At 52.3% G+C, this 20,741-nt stretch overlaps 1 protein-coding gene across 1 annotated transcript in view; it reads left to right on the top strand.

The window, feature by feature from the left end:
- The first annotated feature begins 985 nt into the window (after nt 1-985).
- ANKRD13A (ankyrin repeat domain 13A) overlaps nt 986-20,741 on the top strand; it is a 38,749-nt gene continuing 18,993 nt past the window's right edge. Inside the window, exons 1-6 of the mRNA XM_074295262.1 lie at nt 986-1,290; nt 14,809-14,941; nt 15,750-15,874; nt 17,536-17,581; nt 19,699-19,842; nt 20,449-20,638. Of these exons, the coding sequence (XP_074151363.1) occupies nt 1,192-1,290; nt 14,809-14,941; nt 15,750-15,874; nt 17,536-17,581; nt 19,699-19,842; nt 20,449-20,638 (737 nt within the window). The 5' untranslated portion in view covers nt 986-1,191. The remainder of the gene's footprint in view (nt 1,291-14,808; nt 14,942-15,749; nt 15,875-17,535; nt 17,582-19,698; nt 19,843-20,448; nt 20,639-20,741) is intronic.

The following is a 20,741-nucleotide window of genomic DNA, read 5'->3' as shown; positions in this document are numbered from 1 at the left end:
GGAACTAAAAGGTTAAACAGATCCCCTTCAGTAGGGTAGTCACTGCATCATATACTTCAGTCTTTCTCTGCCAACCTCAACTATTTATTCAGGACCTCATCACTACCTTTCCAGTCTTCAGCCCCTCCCTACACGTGGACTCCAGGATCCAGGATGCTGACCACTTGGCTATTCCAAGATACTTCCTACCTTCCGGCTCCCTGTGCCGTGAATGCCCTCCCACCCTCCTTTCCAGCACCTACTTTCCTTGATTTCTTTTAACTCCGAACTAAAATTCCCCTTTTACAGGAAGCTTTCCCAACTTCTCTTATTTCCAGGGCTTTTTAAAACTTTCTGCACATAGCATCCTCCATATATAATTGTTTGCATGTGATCTTTCTCATTAGGTTGTAAGCTGCCGGTGGGAAGGAACGTCCTGCATTTTATTTCTGCAAGACATTAACAAACGTTACTGAAGGATTAATTAAATGCTTGTCGATTGACTTCCAGTCAGAGGAGCTAACTTTAATTTAGGTGTAGAAGTGACTTCCCCTTTTAATTTAAAAATTTCCTCCAGTTCGCAGGCAAAGAAGCTCTTGACCAATCATAGAAGAATCCGCCCTTGCCCAATATGGCCGCCGGGGCGTCAGGATCTGGGGCGGGGCCAAAGGTTGCTTGAATGGTTTTACCCGTTTCCTTCTCCCCACCCCCTCCGATAGCGAACCAATGGAAAAGCCCGAGTTGTGGTCGAGACTAACAGCGCCGCTCGGGACAGGGGGAGGTCTGAAGGCTGGAGAGAAGCCGAATTTGGGCTTCCAGCTTCAGAGTCTTCAGGTCGAGACTGCCCGTGCTGGGAGTGGATGGGGAGACCCCCTAAGCTTACCGTCGAGCGCGGAGAGTTCCCGAGCGCCCAGACGGCGCCGCCGCAGGTCGGGTTCTCCCCCCGAGCCGGTCCTGGATGGTTTGGCCCAGCCTTTCCCTGTTTGGGACAGTTCGGGCGGAGAAGTCGCGGGCGGAGCGCGCCGGCGTCGGGGCGGAGGCGAGCGGGGCGGCTAGCGGCCGAGGCCGGGGGCTCTGACGGCTACGAGCGAGCGGGAGAGCCGGAGGACCGGAGGGCCGGAGGGCCGGGACCCGGGGCCGGGAACCGAGGGTCGGGCCGGGCCCGCCGTCTGGAGCCGCCCGGGGTCCCCCGGGGCGGGCGGGAGCCTCAGCATGTCCTGTGGTAGTGACGGCCCCAGCAGCCAGTTCCCCCTGCACGCCCTGGTCTGGAACAATGACTACCGGCAGCTGGAGAAGGAGCTGGACGGTCAGGTGAGCGGGCCGCCCGGGGGGGAAACTGAGTCCGGCAGGTACCTCCGCTCCCAGCGACGCCGCGGGGAAACTGAGGCTAGAGCGGCCTGGGCCTGGGAGCTGCGGGGGCCAGGACTGCTTGGGAGGGCGGTGGGGGAGGCAGGAGCTGTGGGGGACCCCGACTTCCCAGGTGAAGGGGGAAACTGAGACCAAGAGCGGGCCTGGGGCTGACAGCTGCGGGGGACACTGACTGCTTGGTGGGGGGGCGGGTTTGGGGGTCAGAAGTTTCGGGGGACCCTAATTGTAGTGATGCAAGGGGGAGGTTGCTGGGGCTGGAGGGGAAACAGTCCCGGGCCGGTGAGGGGTGCAGAGCTGCAGGAGACCGTGGCTGCATCCCCCCAGGAGGGGAGTGGAGGGGGGCAGAGTCCCTGTGACCTAGGGACTACCAAGCCTCCTGTGTGTCCAGAGAGGTGGGCAGGGGCGGAGGGGCCATCTGGGCCAAGTGTGGTCAATGAGCCTTTATTCCTCGGGCGAGGGTGCCAGGCTCTGTGCTCAGCCCCAGGGATCCCGAGAAAGGCTAGAGACAGTTCTTGTGTGGATGAGCTCATACTCTATCTAATGGGAGAGCAGCAGCCAGAGGCAGGCGCCTGGGGGCAGGCACTGGCCTGAGGAAGGGCTTCCTGGAGTAGAAGGGGCTTCAGTGGAGCCCTGACGGGAGCCAGGGATGAGGAGGGAGGCCGTTCCTGCCAGGTGAGCCCCTGGGCCGGGGAGCAGCTTAGGAAGGGTGTTGACCTCCAGAGGACTTTGCTTATTGAGTGTGGGGTGCCGTGATTGGTTCTGGGCTTTTTAGCAAAGTCACTTTGGTGTCTGAGGGGAGGATGCTTGAGCGGGAAGAGGTTTGAGGCAGGCAGAAACCCCCCTTCCTCAGCAGCAGTCCAGGGGCAAGGGCAACACCGGAACGGGGCTGGGTCTGAGGAGAGAAAGGCGGGTGTTACAAAGGTCAAAGGGACAGGCTTTTGCCACAGATTTGATTTAGGGGGTGAGACCGAGAGGAATCCAGGGTGACCCCTGGGCTGTGCCAGAGGGGGGGGGGCTCAAGCAGGTGCGGAGCTGCCAGACTCGTTAGTGAGGCTGCCCATCAGAGCTGTCCAGGAGGAGGCTGAGCTGGCTGCCTTGTCCCTGGAGGTCCTCCCGAGGAGGCTGAACTAGATAATCTTCCTGGAGATTCTGCAGCTCTGCACCCTGGGGACCATCGACATTCTTATCATGTAGTAACTGCTTTGTAAATGCCTTTGGGTTCATTCATTTCAAGGCTCGCTCTTCACAAATGCGGAAGCCGGCCTGCCCCAACCACCCACCGGACTTTATTCTGTCTCTAATGCATTTATGGGTCATCCTTTGGATTATTACTCCGTGGTGTGGGACGGTTGGCTGTCTTATCACTAATGTTATCGCTTGGGTTTGGCCACTTTGAGGTCAGGAACTGGCTCGTAACTTTTTGGCTCCTCCAGTGCCCAGCTTGCACTCGGTGCCTGTGGAAATGAAAATAAGCCACAATTGTAGAGCACCCTCTCACTAACCTTGCCGAGGTGGGTAGGGCACTGCTATTGCCCCAGTTTTCCCCGGGAGGAAACCGAGCCTCAGACGTGGGTCATGGTCACACAGCTCACACACCTCACATCCTTGGGGTCTGGGTTTGAGCGCAGGGCTTTCTTTATACCAGACTCTTAGCAAGTATTAATGAATGCTTGTCCGGTTGTGTAGTGCCAGATGGCTGGTGTAGAAACTCTGGGAGTGAGAGGTCAGGTCGGGGAGCACATTTTGCAGTAAAACTGGGGCTCTTTACTGTTGGTGTATTAGTCGGTCTGTGGGGATCCTTACTATTGTGCAATAGTCAATCTTGGGGGCTCCTTACTATTTGTTATGGGCCAGAACTTGAAACAAGGTACTAAGTCAGTGGAATTGATAGAGACAATAGTTATCTAATTTAGTTCAGTAGGATTGATTTAATCCTACAAGGAGATGTTATGGGCCAGAACTTGAAACAAGGTACTAAGTCAGTGGAATTGATAGAGACAATAATTATCTAATTTAGCACGGTTTAGTAGGATTGATCTGACCCTACAAGGAGATGTTATGGGCCAGAACTTGAAATAAGGTACTGAGTGGAATTGAGGAGACAGTGGTTAAATCTAGTTTAGCGTTGATTTAATCCTACAACAAATCATGGTTTCCTTGCGATTGGTGTATACTCAGTGAGGGACATATGAGGAGAAGCTCTCAGAACTAGAAGGGACAAGCGCACTAGAAGCTCTCAGAGGCTGAGACAGCTTCATTCCACCTTCTACCTTTGTTGTGGCTGGAGGCTGAAGCACAAACCCTTAAGAAGTCGCGGAGATTCAGTAGCCAGAGAAGGCAGGCAAGAGCTTAATCTCTCAGAACCAAGGAGAGAGACAGGCCTCTAAGAAAGCTAATCGGGCCCCAGGAAAGGAGACAAGACTTGGAAAGAGACAATAAAGGATTTGGACTAACACCTGGCTGCACTTGTGGTGATTACTGAACTGAAAGGAAGGCTGCTCCAAGAAAACTTCAACAAGAGAACATTACATTTTAGAGAGAATATTACAACTATTGGTGTATTACTCGTTCTGTGGGGCTCCTTAGTCGGTATATTAGTCGATCTCTGGGGTTCCTTACTATTGGTGTATTAGTCGGTCTGTGGGGTTCTTTACTATTGATGTATTAGTCAATTTCTGGGGCTCCTTACTATTGGTGTATTAATCGGTCTGTGGGGCTCCTTACTGTCAGTATATTAGTCGATTTCTGGGGCTCCTTACTATTGGTGTATTAGTCAATTTCTGCGGGTAATTACTGTTAGTGTATTAGTTGGTCTGTGGGGCTCCTTACTGTCGGTGTATTAGTTGATTTCTGGGGCTCTATTGGTGTATTAGTCAATTTCTGCAGCTAATTATTGTCAGTGTATTAGTCGGTCTGTGGGGCTCCTTATTGTCGGTGTATTAGTCAATTTCTGGGGCTCCTTACTATTGGTGTATTAGTTGATTTTCAGGGCTCCTTACTGTCAGTTATTAGTCATTTCTGTGGCTAATTACTATTGGTGAATTAGTCAATTTCTGGGGCTCCTTACTATTGATGTATTAGTCGGTCTGAGGGGCTCCATACTATTGGTGTATTAGTTGGTTTTGGGGGCTCTTTAATGTTGGTACATCTGTGGGGCAGAGACAGGTGTGCCCAGGCTATTAGGTGGCTCCAGGGCAGCCCTGAGATCATCAGGAAAATGCAGTGGAGAAGCACAAATGATTTTCGTTTGGTTGGCTGAAAAAACCCGCAGGCTAAGCATTGCTGTGTTGAGTGAAAAGTTGCTGCCAAGCTTGGGTCTTCACCCTTGCCAGGAAGCCGCCCGCTGCAGTTCTCAGACAGCCCACTGTCACAGTGGCCTGAAGCCCCTTTGCAACCTAAGCGTCCTTTTCTCTTCCCGGGAACAGCGGTTGGTTTGTGTTGCATGAGCCCTCTCTGCCCACACTGGTTGAATGTCTTTGGAAGGTTCGTGCCTTTAATTGGACAACATGGTCCCAACAGGTATTTTGACACATTCCCTGTCCCAGTGGTTCACCAGCCCCGGACCAGCCTGCCTCTCCTCACTGGCCGGCACGATTCCTCCCGTTGACCCAGGGCTTTATTTCCAGGGCTGGACGCTGGTGAACACGGATGCGTTTTTATGGGTTCAGGTGGGAGCTGGGACTCCTTCTGCAGAACTAGTGCTAGAATGGGCACTGGCAGAAGGGTGCCAGCTGCTGGTCTGTCTGGTCTTTCCCAGTTAATATTGGAAGCTCTCAGGAGTCTATTATTTCTGGTTCTGTGTGTGAGAGAAAGATGGGTGTGCTTCCACCTCCGTGCCTGTGCACCCACGTGAACAAGTAGCCCCAGATCTCAAACAGGCTTGGAGGTGCTGGGAATGCTGGGTCGCCGCGTCTCCCCCAGTGCCCTTCCCCTCCGTCTCTGGCCTTCATGCCCTGTCCCGAACTCTCCCTTTTAAAACAATTTTGTGTATACAGTTTTTTCGAACTTCATCACAAATTGAACGGGCCTTTGCGTGGCAGAACAGATGAGGACAGTTGTATGAAGTGACTGCGGACTTTTCTTTTTCAGTCTATTAAGATTGACCTTTGCCTTTACTCTGTGGCTACTCGTCGGGTAGGTCTGGCCTTCTCTTGACCGTGCAGAATGTCAGCATCTGGAGAAAAGGGGCTCTTTTTTGTTTGTCCGGTGTTGTCTGTCCTTGGTGCCCAGGAGCGGATGGACTAAGGACTGAATTAAGCTGTAACTTGGACATATTTTAGTACTTGGCATTTTAAAGTAAGCAGATATCCTCCCAAGGGTGTACATATTCCTGCAGTTCATTGTGGGTAGACAGCAGAATTAAGATGCTTTATAGTTCTTTGTTAAATCATAAAAGGTGAATGATCATTTGTAGTGGAAAATGTATAGTAGAAAAATCACCTTTTCTTTCTGTTGATAGTAGTAAAATGAGCTTTGTTCACTAAAAGTTCTTGGTGCCTCTTGACTTCAAATAGTCATCCATGTGGTCCCAGAATTCAATTTTTATAGTGGATTATTTTTGTAGAACAAATCCATGGGCCGGCGGGTGGGCAGCCTTTATTAAATACTATTGGTGTATTAATTGTGCTAAGGGCTGGGGCTAGAAAGAGGTGAAAGGCAGTTCTGCTCTCCAGGGGCACGTCACTGTAGAGGGTGGGAGAAGACCATGCGAACAACTGTGTACAAATCCACAGTGTCAGAATAAATGGAGGGACCAGTAGCCATGCTCGTGAACTGGGAGTGGTGAAAACGTCCTGAAAATGGGTTTAGCCCTTCAGTGTGGTTGGGCTTTCTCATTTCCTCCACCTGTGGAACGGAACCAGGATTTCGGTTGGTTTCTGTCTGAGGTGGAGGGAAACAAGAGTGGTCCAGAGAGAGGGGAAGCTCCCTTGGGAATTGCTGGGAGGGGCCTAGAGAAGAGGAGGCCTGGGTGGGATGTCCATGGGGACCATGGGCGAGCTGCCAGAGAGGTGGATGTGGCCCGGGCTGCCTCCTCCTTTCTAGGGGTCTTCTGGCCTGGGTTGGCTGACCACTTGTGGAGAAGGGACAGCGTGTTTCTAACTCTGGGAGCATCCAGATGAGCCGGGAAAGGTGTTTGCCAGGATCCCCTTGTGGTGGGCTTTTTTTGGGTAGTTTTGCGATGCTGGTGATCAGCTTCTTAATTTCATTTATTCATTTATTATGAGGCAGTTGGGGTTAAGTTTCTTAATTTAGAGTTTGATTTTTTTTTTTTTTTTTCCTCTGTGGAAAGTACATGGCTGGGTCTTACCGCTCCTCCTGAGCCCAGGCGTTGGGTCCTGGTGGTAAGGATGCCTATCCTGTTAGTAGTCAGGATCCTCCCTCCTCTGCAGGGGCCAAAATCAGACTTTGCTTAGCTGTGGGAGCCTCAGGCTACTTACCTTTAAAATGGGGCTAGAAAGGGCCTTTGCCAAGGATCCCATGACTAAGTGTTCATGAAGGCTTTTTGCAAACCCTTGAAGAGCTCCAGGAGGAGCCCGCCCTCTCCTGCTTGTCATCATTCAGACCCCAGAGGGACCTGAGATCCTCAGACTTAATGGCCCCGAAGACTTGGCTGAGGCCTTTGTCTCCCTTGGCTGTTTCTCCGTCAAATGACAGGGTTGGCTGAGGTTATCTCTGAGGGCTCTTCCTAGGCTGGATCCTGTGTGGCCTGAAGTGGGCTTTCTGTATTTCAAGGGCTCAGAAGAGCTGGGTTCAAATCCTGTTCCCCTTCTTAGTTGTATGACCTGGAGCTCCTTGAGACTCGGTTCCTAGTTTGTAAATGAAAGGAAAATGGGGAAGAAAACACATGTATTAAGCACCTGCTGTATGCTAGGCATTGTGCTTTCCAGATATTATTCTATTTGGGCCTCGCAGTAACCCTGGGAGGAAAGTACTGTGAGGATCCCTAATTTACATTTGAGGAAACTGAGGAAGACTGAGGAAGAATGACTTGCCTGGAGTCACAGGATTGGCCAGGCTCTGACGCTGCCTTCGAACTTGGCCCTTCCTGGCCCCGAGCCTGCACTCCGGGGCATCCCTGCCCTCGGATGTTCTGAGCGTCTTGTTCAAGGTCGTCCATTCGTCCGGAGCACAAGTGTGCTAGCAGAGCGGCCGCTGACAGAAGCCAAGGTGCTTGTCTGCACATGCTGCCGGCTCCCTAATTATATTAGTCATGGGCCTAAGCCGGTGCAGATCTGACTTGGGGCTGCCTTTGCTTCGTTCACTCCGAGCTGATAATGGAGCCCAGGCCTTCGTTGCCCACCAGCTTACACTTTTGGAACGTGGAGAAAAGCAAATGATTTAAAAAGGGGAGTGGGGGGAACAGAAACCCCCCCACAGAACTAGTCGCAGGTCTTGCGAGGGATGGGGAGGCACTGTGACACGTAATGTGAGCTCCCAGATCTGCACTGGGGCTCCCTAGGTTCTGGGTTGGAAGGGCAGATTTCTGTCAGCCTTGCGGGAAGGCTGGGCGGCCCATTGTAGGATTGTCAGAATCCTTGCTTCCGTTTCCTTTGCCTCTTTTGTCAGGTGAGTGAGAAGATCCCCAGATGTGTCAGAGGTGTCGGGACCAACAGTGGAGGAAAAGTAAAGGGGGCAAACCCATCTCTGAGCTTGGGTGCCAAGGTGAAGCCAGACATCTTGGTCCCACAACCTAAAGGCCGAGAGGGAAAGGATTTGAAGCGCTCAGTGTTTGGCAGAAAGAGAAAGTGATGGAGCCCAGCTGTTGACTGTTCTTAGCTCTCTCTCCATGTGGCCTTGAGCTGACTTGCCACAATGGAGGCCCTTCATTTTCTGCTCTTTGCTAAGAGCTTGTGAATGAGAAGTGGCTCCCCAGGTCACTTAGCTCTTGTTTGGACTGGGTTGGGCTTTTTTTTTTTTTTTTTTTTTCTTTTTAATTGATATCCCAAGATTCTGCATTTGCCTGGAGTCCCAGTCATCCTTGGGGGGGGGGGGGGGGCAGTGTGTAAGAAGGAAAAATGAAAGGCCAGAGGAAAACTTTCTAATCAAGACGAAGTCAGTTAGCCAAAGAAACATGACGGCCACTGGAGAGCTGCACATAGAAATAGTTTTTCTTCCCAGATTGCTGCGGGCAGAGTATTGGTGTTTTATAACCACAACTGGGGACGTTTCTGCTTCCTCTAAATTCCCTTTTAGCTGATTTAAGTTGGTCTGTTTGGTGGTGGAGCAGTGGGACTCATCTTCCTGAGTTCAGATCCAGCATCAGACCCCTACTAGCGTGTGACCCTGGACAAGTCATTTAAGCCGCATGTGTAAAATGAGCCGAAGAAGGAGATGGCAGAGCACAGCGTGTTCTTTGCCAGGAGGACCCCAAATGAGGTCGTGGGCCCTCCTGAAGTGACCGAACAACAGAATTCTAGAGGCTTCGGCCTCAAAGCTGAGAAGACTCCATTTTTGTTTTGTTTCTGGACCACCTAAGGAAATGACTGTGGTTTTAGAGCCTGTGAAAATCTGTAGTCCCAGGCCTGCTTGGGGGGGCAGTGTGTAAGAAGGGAAAATGAAAGGCCAGAGAACTTTCTATCAAGACGAGGTCAGTTAGCCAAAGAAACATGACGGCCACTGGAGAACTGCAAAGTTCAATTTATTTGACCTTCCCGTTTCTTTATTTTTTTTTTTAATTAAAAAATTTAAAAAAATTTTTTTTTCCACAGTTATTTTATTTTCATTTATTTATTTATTTTTATTTGGCCTTCCAGTTTCTTTAGGAAGAATAGCCTGAGGCTGAAATGACCATTTAGCTTCCCCACCCCCAGCTCTCCCCTTACCTCTGGGCCCTGGGTTTTCTTTCCCGATGGGATGAATTTAAGGTTAAACTGGGGACACTGGAGCTCTGAAGTCCTGGGACAGTCCCCGATTTGTCCTTAATGAAATTTGAACTGAGGCCTTTTCATCTGGGAAGTGAAAATGGAAACTAATGCCTTCCCTCTGATAGTCTCCTTATCCCAAATTGACCGCATCTTCTCCTGAGTGTCTATGGGTAATAAGGATGGCCAGCTGATCTCCGAGACCGAGATGGCAGAGCGGGGGTTGGAAAGAGATTCTTCCCTTTGGCGTCTAAAACACTCCTCTCTTCTGTCTTGTGTATTTGTTGGTTTAATTTGAATTCTTTGTAGATTTAGAATTTCTTCAACAAGAGGGATGGTATGTCAGCAGGTGTGTGTGTGTGTCCGCGAGTGTGTGTGTGTCTGTGTGTATATGTGTATGTGTGTCTCTGTGTGTGTGTCTGTGAGTGTGAGTGTGTCTGTGTGTGTCTGTGTGTGTGTCTGTGTGTGTGTCTGTGAGTGTGTGTCTGTGAGTGTGAGTGTGTCTGTGTGTGTATGTGTATGTGTGTCTGTGAGTGTGTCTGTGTGTGTGTGTGTCTGTGAGTGTGTCTGTGTGTGTATGTGTATGTGTGTCTGTGTGTGTGTCTGAGTGTGAGTGTGTCTGTGTGTGTATGTGTCTGTGAGTGTGTCTGTGTGTGTGTGTCTGTGAGTGTGAGTGTGTCTGTGTGTGTATGTGTGTGTGTCTGTGTGTGTGTCTGTGAGTGTGTGTCTGTGAGTGTGAGTGTGTCTGTGTGTGTATGTGTATGTGTGTCTGTGAGTGTGTCTGTGTGTGTGTGTGTCTGTGAGTGTGTCTGTGTGTGTATGTGTATGTGTCTCTGTGTGTGTGTGTCTGAGTGTGAGTGTGTCTGTGTGTGTATGTGTATGTGTGTCTGTGAGTGTGTCTGTGTGTGTGTGTGTCTGTGAGTGTGTCTGTGTGTGTCTGTGTGTGTGTGTCTGTGAGTGTGTGTCTGTGAGTGTGAGTGTGTCTGTGTGTGTATGTGTCTGTGTGTGTGTGTCTGAGTGTGAGTGTGTCTGGGTGTGTCTGTGTGTGTGTGTCTGTGAGTGTGTGTCTGTGAGTGTGAGTGTGTCTGTGTGTGTATGTGTCTGTGTGTGTGTGTCTGAGTGTGAGTGTGTCTGGGTGTGTCTGTGTGTGTGTGTCTGTGAGTGTGTGTATATGTGTATGTGTATGTGTGTCTGTGTGTGTGTCTGTTAGTGTGTCTGTGTGTCTGTGTGTGTGTGTCTGTGAGTGTGTGTCTGTGTGTCTGTGTGTGTGTGTGTGTGAGTGTGTCTGTGAGTGTGTCTGTGAGTGTGTGTATGTGTGTATGTGTCTGCGTGTCTGTGTGTGTGTCTGTGAGTGTGTGTCTGTGAGTGTGAGTGTGTCTGTGTGTGTATGTGTATGTGTGTCTGTGAGTGTGTCTGTGTGTGTGTGTGTCTGTGAGTGTGTCTGTGTGTGTATGTGTATGTGTGTCTGTGTGTGTGTCTGAGTGTGAGTGTGTCTGTGTGTGTATGTGTCTGTGAGTGTGTCTGTGTGTGTGTGTCTGTGAGTGTGAGTGTGTCTGTGTGTGTATGTGTGTGTGTCTGTGTGTGTGTCTGTGAGTGTGTGTCTGTGAGTGTGAGTGTGTCTGTGTGTGTATGTGTGTCTGTGAGTGTGTCTGTGTGTGTGTGTGTCTGTGAGTGTGTCTGTGTGTGTATGTGTATGTGTGTCTGTGTGTGTGTGTCTGAGTGTGAGTGTGTCTGTGTGTGTATGTGTATGTGTGTCTGTGAGTGTGTCTGTGTGTGTGTGTGTCTGTGAGTGTGTCTGTGTGTGTCTGTGTGTGTGTGTCTGTGAGTGTGTGTCTGTGAGTGTGAGTGTGTCTGTGTGTGTATGTGTCTGTGTGTGTGTGTCTGTGTGTGTGTGTCTGGGTGTGTCTGTGTGTGTGTGTCTGTGAGTGTGTGTATATGTGTATGTGTATGTGTGTCTGTGTGTGTGTCTGTTAGTGTGTCTGTGTGTCTGTGTGTGTGTGTCTGTGAGTGTGTGTCTGTGTGTCTGTGTGTGTGTGTGTGTGAGTGTGTCTGTGAGTGTGTCTGTGAGTGTGTGTATGTGTGTATGTGTCTGCGTGTCTGTGTGTGTGTCTGTGAGTGTGTGTGTGTCTGTGTATGTGTGTCTGTGTGTGTATGTGTGTGTGTGTGTGTCTGTGAGTGTGTGTATGTGTGTATGTGTATGTGTGTCTGTGTGTGTGTCTGTGAGTGTGTATGTGTCTGTGTGTCTGTGAGTGTGTGTCTGTGAGTGTGAGTGTGTCTGTGTGTGTATGTGTATGTGTGTCTGTGAGTGTGTCTGTGTGTGTGTGTGTCTGTGAGTGTGTCTGTGTGTGTATGTGTATGTGTGTCTGTGTGTGTGTCTGAGTGTGAGTGTGTCTGTGTGTGTATGTGTCTGTGAGTGTGTCTCTGTGTGTGTGTCTGTGAGTGTGAGTGTGTCTGTGTGTGTATGTGTGTGTGTCTGTGTGTGTGTCTGTGAGTGTGTGTCTGTGAGTGTGAGTGTGTCTGTGTGTGTATGTGTGTCTGTGAGTGTGTCTGTGTGTGTGTGTGTCTGTGAGTGTGTCTGTGTGTGTATGTGTATGTGTGTCTGTGTGTGTGTGTCTGAGTGTGAGTGTGTCTGTGTGTGTATGTGTATGTGTGTCTGTGAGTGTGTCTGTGTGTGTGTGTGTCTGTGAGTGTGTCTGTGTGTGTCTGTGTGTGTGTGTCTGTGAGTGTGTGTCTGTGAGTGTGAGTGTGTCTGTGTGTGTGTGTGTCTGTGAGTGTGTCTGTGTGTGTGTGTCTGGGTGTGTCTGTGTGTGTGTGTCTGTGAGTGTGTGTATATGTGTATGTGTATGTGTGTCTGTGTGTGTGTCTGTTAGTGTGTCTGTGTGTCTGTGTGTGTGTGTCTGTGAGTGTGTGTCTGTGTGTCTGTGTGTGTGTGTGTGTGAGTGTGTCTGTGAGTGTGTCTGTGAGTGTGTGTATGTGTGTATGTGTCTGCGTGTCTGTGTGTGTGTCTGTGAGTGTGTGTGTGTCTGTGTATGTGTGTCTGTGTGTGTATGTGTGTGTGTGTGTGTCTGTGAGTGTGTGTATGTGTGTATGTGTATGTGTGTCTGTGTGTGTGTCTGTGAGTGTGTATGTGTCTGTGTGTCTGTGTGTGTGTGTCTGTGAGTGTGTATGTGTCTGTGTGTCTGTGTGTGTGTGTCTGTGAGTGTGTGTATGTGTGTCTGTGTGTGTGTCTGTGAGTGTGTATGTGTCTGTGTGTCTGTGTGTGTGTGTCTGTGAGTGTGTGTATGTGTGTCTGTGTGTGTCTGTGAGTGTGTGTATGTGTGTATGTGTATGTGTGTCTGTGTGTGTCTGTGAGTGTGTGTGTATGTGTGTCTGTGAGTGTGTGTGTGTGTCTGTAAGTGTGTGTGTGTATGTGTCTGTGTGTCTGTGTGTGTGTGTGTCTGTGAGTGTGTCTGTGAGTGTATGTGTATGTGTGTCTGTGAGTGTGTGTATGTGTGTCTGTGAGTGTGTGTGTCTGTGAGTGTATGTGTATGTGTGTCCGTGAGTGTGTGTGTGTATGTGTATACACACCACGCATATTTATTACATAAATGAAATTATTTGCGGAGCTCTTTGGCCAGATGCTCTTCTCACAAGCCTTGAAGGAGGTGCAGCAGCTGTTCCCACATGATTGATGCTTCCCAACACTAAAGACGGTTCTTTGTCTCTTAGGAGAACGTGGGGGTTCCCACCTTAAGGTCACGCTTTCCCTGGCGTCCAGGGAGATTGACGGCATTGATGGGGTCTGCACAAGGATCTCCTATTTAGACAACCTGTAGTTCGTGTTTATCGACATAAGAAGAGTGGGTTCATTGCACTTTTTGGGGGGCGTCTTCATTAGAGAGGCAGGTGTCGCCTCCGGCCCCCGTTGTGGATCCACTTTGGGTTTTTCTTAGTAGAACGTGAGGCTCCTTCTAGCTGGAAGGGCCAGGAAGGCGTCATGGAGGGGTTGAATTGGGCCTTGAACCACAGTCAGGATTGGACCGAAAGGAGGGGAAAGATACTTGAATAGTTGAGGTAGAAAATCCTGCAGTGCCACAGTGGGAGGCCGCGGGGAAGAGAAGTTTAGGGCAGAGTAACAGGGAGAGGGAGGGAGATGATTACAAAGCGGTCTGGCAGGAATGACGGTGTGGGCACCGTGGGGGCTGGAAGGGACTCCCCGGCTCCTAGGCCGCAGGGCCTGGCTGCGGGACTGGCTGGCCCTCCTGGAACAACCTGCTCTGCCCGCTCTGCTGCCCATGGAGTTAGTTCCCCATCCCCAAGCCTGGCTTGGATGGCTCTTCCCTGTTGTCCCTGCCGCTCCTCTCTCTGCCCTCTGAGGACGCACAGAGCAGGCTCGGTCCGCTTCCACGTGGCAACCCCAGCTGGAGGAAGGAGGGGAGGCCGCAGATGGGCAGAGCGGAGAGCTTGTGCCCGCCTGCTTCAGAGGCTGTGGGAGGGCTGTCTGTCCGCGGGCTCCAGGACGCTCCCTCAGGGATGGTGGGGAAGCATGGCCAGGAAGGTTCCTGGTCACGCTTCCCAGGGGCTGTGCCCTTTTTCTGGTAGGTGAAGCCGTGGCCCTTCTGTTGTAGCTGCTGAGCTTGGGGCGACCTTTGCCACCTTTCTGTTCGGCTCAACCAGTTTTCTCTCGGAGAGCCGCCTCTTTGGGGCCACGGGGAGGACGGGGCCTGGGGCCTGGAGTCAGCTCAGGAACCAAGTGACCTGGCAAGGGCTTCTTGGTCTTCAGAGGGCGGATGATGATGTTTCCAGCTGGGGTGGTCGGGGACAGTGAGAGAATAACGTGCCCAGCTTAGGTCCTGGCCGGCTGTGCTGTGGCGCAGTGCAAGGACCTCTGGCCCTGGTTCAGAGCTGGCCTGTGGGGGCCCAGCCTGTCCTGGGCTTCGGCTGCTTGTGAGGCGACGATGGCTGGCCTCCGAGGTCCGCGCCTCTAGGCACAGGCTCCAGGAGAGAGCCGGGAGGTGGGACGGAGTCTCTGGAGGGGGCTGGGCTCCCCCTTTTCCTGGGTGACCTCACCCAACAGAGCATGCTGCTGACCGCTCCGGGCCTCTTCCTGCCCTGGGTAACGGGGGCCCCGGAGGAGAGGAGGGCTCAGGTCTCCCTCCTGACCCCAGAACCGGGAGAGCATCAGGGCCTGTCCTGGGAGTTGTCTCCAGGAGACCGGAGGCCGGGCCCGCCTGGAGCCGAGGTGCCTGGGGATCTGGGTCAGGACCATAAATCAGCTCCTGCCGGCCCCTCCCGGGCCTGAGCCCTTCGATCGGGTTCGGCGGCTTGGGCACCGGCGCGCATCGGTTTGGTGGGAGTCCAGCTGGCGCCCGGCCTTGGGGTTCGTACCGAAATTGTCTCCTCTGCTTTCAGTTTGATTAAAATCCGGTATTTCCTGTTCTCGGTTGAACGCCGAAACGTGTTTGCCGAGCGGTCCCGGGCCGTGTCCCGGCCTGAGGCGGCAGGCCGCAGAAGGCCCTCTTCTCTCGGCCGGCCTTGAGGCTGGTCCTGGGGGAGAGCGCCTCCTCTGCTCAGCTCTGGGGGCCGCTGTCATGGAACACGCCTTGTGCTCCCTTCGCAGAATGTGGAAGCCCTGGACCCCAGAGGCCGGACGTTGCTGCACCTCGCCGTTTCCCTGGGACACTTGGAGTCCGCGAGGGTGCTGCTCCGACATAAAGCAGATGTCACCAAGGAAAATCGCCAGGGATGGACAGGCAAGCACACCTCCCCCGATAAAAAAAGAAACCGTTTCACTTCAGGTTCTGTCAGCCCGAAGCCAGCCCTGAGTCAGTTTTATCGGAAGGACGTGTTAGCTGACTCATGAGTGCTTTTTCCTTGGGACGAGAGAACAGGGGAGGGAGGGGGGAGTGCCGAGGGGAGGCCGTGAGGGGATCCGCCCCACGGTGGTCTCGATGCTGCTCCCCATCTCCGGCCCCCCGGGGGGGGGAGGGGCTGCCGTCAGGGCCGCACTTGTGCGGCGGGGGCCAGATACCACGTGGGAAATCCCCGGGGAAGGAGCAGGTGACTGGAGGCATCTTCCTAGCCCTTGGGGTCCGTGGGATGACATCCTCCCAGCCCAGCCGCCCCGGAAAGGGCTCTCTGACCGCAGCAGGGGGTTGTTAGCTGTGGGTCAGCCCCACAGCTTTGCCCTCCTTGAGCTCTCCTGCTGGCTTCTTCCCAGAAGATCGGCCCCGGGGGCTGCTTGGGGTCCGAGCTCTCTGACGACCCGTGGAGGGTGTGGGGCCGACCCTGTGCCTTGAAAATCGATGGTCGGGCGGGTGCTGGGCCAGGCGGGAGAGCTGGCACCTCAGGACAAGGGCACAGGGGTAAGGAAACCCCGTCAGCACAGAGAGAGGCCTTTTTTGGCCAAGGTGGCTCTCCAGGAACGTCTGCCCAGTTGCAGAGGGGTCGCAATTTGCACTAGCGGAGGGAGTGCCCGTGCCAGGGAAATGCCAGCTCCCAGCATAGCCCGGAGGGCTGCTCTTTGTTGGCATCTTAACGGACTTTGCTCTTGGATTCTAGTTTTACACGAGGCGGTGAGCACGGGAGACCCGGAGATGGTGTACACCATCCTCCAGCACCGCGACTATCACAACACCTCCATGGCCCTGGAGGGCGTTCCCGAACTGCTGCAGAAGATCCTCGAGGTAGGTTGTAAACGAGGCGTCCTGGGAGCGGCCCAGGCTTCCTCCTTCAGCCTCAGAAGCTGCTCCCCAGAGGGGCCAGAGACGGCGTAAGGGCCAGTCTTCGAGGGCCCCACGTCGTGGCCGGTCTGCGGAGCCTGAACTTGAACTCGGGCCTTCCTGAGCTGTAAGCGCCGTCCCGATGATGAAGGCCTAGCGGTCTCGTTAGGCCCTCCTCTGGGACCCCCCGGGATGTTTTATCCCTTTTCCTACGCACTCTGTAGTGTTGGCTTAGCCTCGGCCTCGTTATTTCTCACCTTGTGTGGACGGATAGTTTCTGGGACGACCTTCTTTAGCATTGTGGGCAGGATCTTTTCACGATAACACTAAGCCCTCACTTGCCATTTAAAGTACTTTTTTCCATCTGCATTTCTTGGTATTGATGCTTTTTCTTCCACACAAGCGCACGTCACAACAGGCAGTTCTGCCAACCTTGCTTCCATTGAGCCGGACATTAAAGAGATTTCAAAAGTGTAGAAACCAGGGCAACTCTTAGATTTTGTTCCCTCTTAGAAAATAAATTTAATTCCTTTTTAAAAATGTTATTTATTAACAAGTGATGGGGTTGTCATTTTATTTTTTTCCTGAGGTAATTGGGGTTAAGTGACTTGCCCAGGGTCACACCGCCAGGAAGTGTTAAGTGTCTGAGACCAGACTTGAACTCAGGTCCTCCTGATTCAGGGCTGGGGCTCTACCCACTGCGCCCCCTAGCTGCTTTATTGCCATTTTTAAATAAATTTCAATAAATATTTAAAGATATATCAGTCTAAATTTCAAATGTGGTAAAGAAAAAAAAAGCTCTCAGGGGTTCCACAGTAATCTTAACAGTTTAAAGGCCTCCTGAGACCCAAAAGGTTTTAAGAGCTGCTGCCTAGGGAGACCTTCTCTGTCACCGGCAAGGGACACACTCTGCTCTCCATCTCCTGTGTTATTTTCATCTTCCTGCGATTGCCAGCATTTTGGGGAATAATCATTAATCTCAACAATAGCTCGCATTCTCAAAGAGCCTGCTAAATGCCCGGCTAAGCGCTTCACAAACTGCACTCTTGGGAGGCGAGGGCTGTCGACATCCTCATGGGATGGATGAGGAAACTCGGGGTAAGGTACCCTGTGCAGAGATAGAATGAGTGGCCTTGGGGGGTCCTAACCTCCCCTCCCCCCAGTTGTTCAAGTAGAGGCTCAGGGTCCCGGGGGCGTTTTCTCCTGCCTCTGGTTTGGTCCAAACCACGGTGTGACCTGCCCTGATGTGTCCTGCCATGGACAAGGTGGAACTTAGCCGGCATTCAGGGACACGGGCTCGTTTTTGTTATCTTGTCATTTTTGTTAACACTCTTGGCGTAGAGACAGTGGGCCGTTAGTTCGCTGTATTTGTAAAAGTCGTGCATCTCCAAAGTTCGTTCCTAGATATGTCACGGGTTCTCTTACTCTTACAAATGAGGTTCCTGTCTTTTTTTAATTTGCATTTTCCCAGCTTTTTAATTTGTGAATTTGTCTTGGATCTGGGAATTGTACTGGACTCGTTTATTTTCTCATAATTATAATTATACTAATGCTGTTGGGTAATTCTGAGTGTACGTAACGTGCCTGATTTATGGTGAATTTGGCGTTTTTGTTTGTCCCCGCAGGCACCTGATTTTTATGTGCAGATGAAATGGGAGTTTACTAGCTGGGGTAAGTGGCCGGTTGGTTTGAATTTATCACTATTTTAAATTTTAAGCCCTTTCAGTCTCTGAAACCTGTTGCTGTAAGTTGGAAAGAAACTGCTGAAGGCCAGGTTAAACTAGCTTTAGGAAATAGAGGCTTCTCCAAGAGGTTTTCCAGGCAGACTCCTTTTTTTTTTTTTTTTTTTTTATTTTGTTTTCCCTGAGGCTGGGGTTAAGTGACTTGCCCAGGGTCACACAGCCAGGAAGTGAAAGTGTCTGAGATCAGATTTGAACTCGGGTCCTCCTCAATTCAGGGCTGGTGCTCTGTCCACTGCGCCCCCTAGCTGCCCCCCAGGCAGACTCCTTAATAAAACTAGCTTTTGTAAATGAGAGATCGTTGGCGTTTTGAGATGTTTTCTCTCTATTTCTGATGATCTGCTGACTCCCCAGCTTTGCTTCTCTGATCTTTTAGCCCTTCTGTTTCCTCCAGGAGGAATGCTTTGTAAACCCTTAACAGTAGGAGGAGCCTGCCGTGGGACTCTGCAAAGCGAATGTCCTTTTTACAGTGTTAGCGCACATTACTTTGGGGAAACCTGGGGAACTCCTGGCAGCATTCGTTGAGAAATCTTGGCCGTGGTGACTTGGGCTGGTTAGCGGAGGACGGCCAGGGTGTTCTCAGGGTAAGAGGGACTTGGGAGGAGTGGTGCCCGAGGGCCTGGGGGAGAGCTCCCGCACGAGGAGAGCCGGCTCCCGGGCCTCAGAGCCAGCAGCGGCTGCAGCCCTCAGCCTGGCTCATTCGGGCACTCGGAGCCCTTCGCAGGCCGATCGTGACGTGCTCTGGCTCAGTGTGGGCAGACTGGCCCACGGAGATACCCCGGACCATGCAGGGAGGCCCTGCTGGCCCTGGGCCAGAGCCTCCGATTCTCCCTGCTCGAGTCCCTGGGCGAGTCGGGGGATCTCCGCTTCATCTGCAAATGAGGGGGGGCGACGTCACCGTGAGGATAGAAAGAAATATTTTTAGAGCCCTTAGCACAAGGGCTGGCTTACATCAGGACTTACATTAATGAATGTGTTTTCTCTCCTCCCTTCCTTCCTCCCTCCCTTCCTGTCCTTTCCTTTCCTTTCCTCTTCCTTCCTTTCCTTCCTTCCTTCCTTCCTTCCTTCCTTCCTTCCTTCCTTCCTTCCTTCCTTCCTTCCTTCCTTCCTTCCTTCCTTCCTTCCTTCCTTCCTTCCTTCCTTCCTTCCTTCCTTCCTTCCTTCCTTCCTTCCTTCCTTCCTTCCTTCCTTTCCTTCCCTTCCTTCCTTCCTTTTTTCCTTCTTTCCTTTCCTTCCTTCCCTCCCTCCCTCCCTCCCTCTCTCCCTCCCTGCCTTCCCTCCTTCCCTCCCTGCCTTCCCTCCCTCCCTCCCTCCCTCCCTCCCTCCCTCCCTCCCTCCCTCCCTTCCTTCCTTCCTTCCTTCCTTCCTTCCTTCCTTCCTTCCTTCCTTCCTTCCTTCCTTCCTTCCTTCCTTCCTTCCTTCCTTCCTTCCTTCCTTCTTTCCTTCCTTCCTTCTTTCCTTCCTTCCTTCTTTTCCTCCTTTTTTCTCCCTCCCCCACCCTTTTTCTCCTCTTGCTTGGATGTACGTCCTCTTCGTGGCCACCTCAGAGTCCTCAGCTTCCTTACCACTTTGCCTAGGTCATAGTTCGTGCAGGAGGCCTTTTCTAACCTCTGAGCCCCAGCCCTAGTTTACCATCTCCCTCCAAATTACCTTATGGGGTGTGTGTGTGTGTGTATGAGAGAGAGAGAGAGAGAGACAGAACGAGAGACATACAGATAGATAGACAGAGACAGCAAGGGAGAGAGTGAGACAGAGAGCCAGACAGAGAGAGGAAGAGACAGACCGAGAGAGACACAGACGGGGAAATTGAGATTTCTGTGTGAGATTTTGGGGCGTAGGGACTCTCCGGTCTGTGTGCCAGGCACACAGAAAGAACTTGATAAAAGCGTACTGATGACTGATGAGGGCTCCTCTCCCGAACTTCTGGCTCGCTGGGACTGGTACCAGATTCTCCTCTTCCCCAGCCCGCTTTAAACAAAAGAGATTCCCCCGTTGAGACTTTCTGCTCTCTCCTCGGCGGGTTCTTCACTGCCCCGTTTTCTTTTGCAGTGCCGTTGGTTTCTAGGATATGTCCCAACGACGTCTGTCGCATCTGGAAAAGCGGAGCCAAACTACGGGTTGATATCACGTTACTGGGCTTTGAAAACATGAGCTGGATAAGAGGAAGGCGTAGCTTTATTTTTAAGGGGGAGGGTAAGTGATTCCGGGCTTCTAGCTTTCCCTTAACGCGATGTCAGCCCGAGAAATGCTTCCAAACGCAGGTGGAGGCTCCCCGAGCTCCGGTAGGGCTTTGTCGCTGCCACGACGGGCTCACGCCTCGGCACCCGACGAGAAAGCGAAGCAGAGCACCTCGAGCTCGCCAGACCCTTGTATCTTGCCTCTGTTCCCTTTGTGTTTCTCTGACTGGCCTATGGACTTCTTGGGGGGGGCTCTGTCTGTCAGGCCTCCTCGCCCCCCTCAGCCTGCGCCGTGTCTGGCAGGGTGAGCTCCGGCAATCTCTGAGCAGCGGCAGATGATGCAAAACTGTGGGGAAGCTATTTGACTTAAACATCTTTTTAAAGATTAGATGGCGAGCCGATCGGGCCCCTCTTGTAAGAGGCTGCTGGACCCCGTAGCCCTTCCACCTGCCCGGCCCCGCGGCTCCGAGGCTCTGTGGGGGGCGTGAGGACAAAGGTCACTTGGCGGGGTCGTCACAGCTGATTTCCTTCCCTGGGGTTATTTGAGGGAGGGCTCAGCGTCAGCAGAGCTCTCTTCCATCCCTTTGGTCACAGGAGCCCCCTTTGCCCCCCGTGTTAACAGATAGCTGGGCCGAGCTGATGGAGGTCAACCACGATGACAAAGTCGTCACGACCGAGCACTTCGATCTTTCCCAAGAGATGGAGCGCCTGACCCTGGACTCCATGAAGCCCAAAGGGAGGGAGGTGGAGCGGCGCCTCACCTCTCCGGTCATCAACACCAGCCTGGAGACCAAGAACATCGCGTTCGAGAGGTACCGCCTGAGCCCGTCCGTGGCGCGGGCCCGCCGGGCCCGGTGGGAAGGGGGCTGTGGGGGGCGTGGACGGTGGGACGTGGGACGCCAGGCCTGCGGCCCG

This window comes from Sminthopsis crassicaudata, chromosome 1, assembly GCF_048593235.1.
Source record: "Sminthopsis crassicaudata isolate SCR6 chromosome 1, ASM4859323v1, whole genome shotgun sequence".
Lineage (NCBI taxonomy): Eukaryota > Metazoa > Chordata > Mammalia > Dasyuromorphia > Dasyuridae > Sminthopsis > Sminthopsis crassicaudata.
Note: the sequence above shows the minus strand (reverse complement) of the source record. Positions and strands in the feature narration are given on the sequence as shown.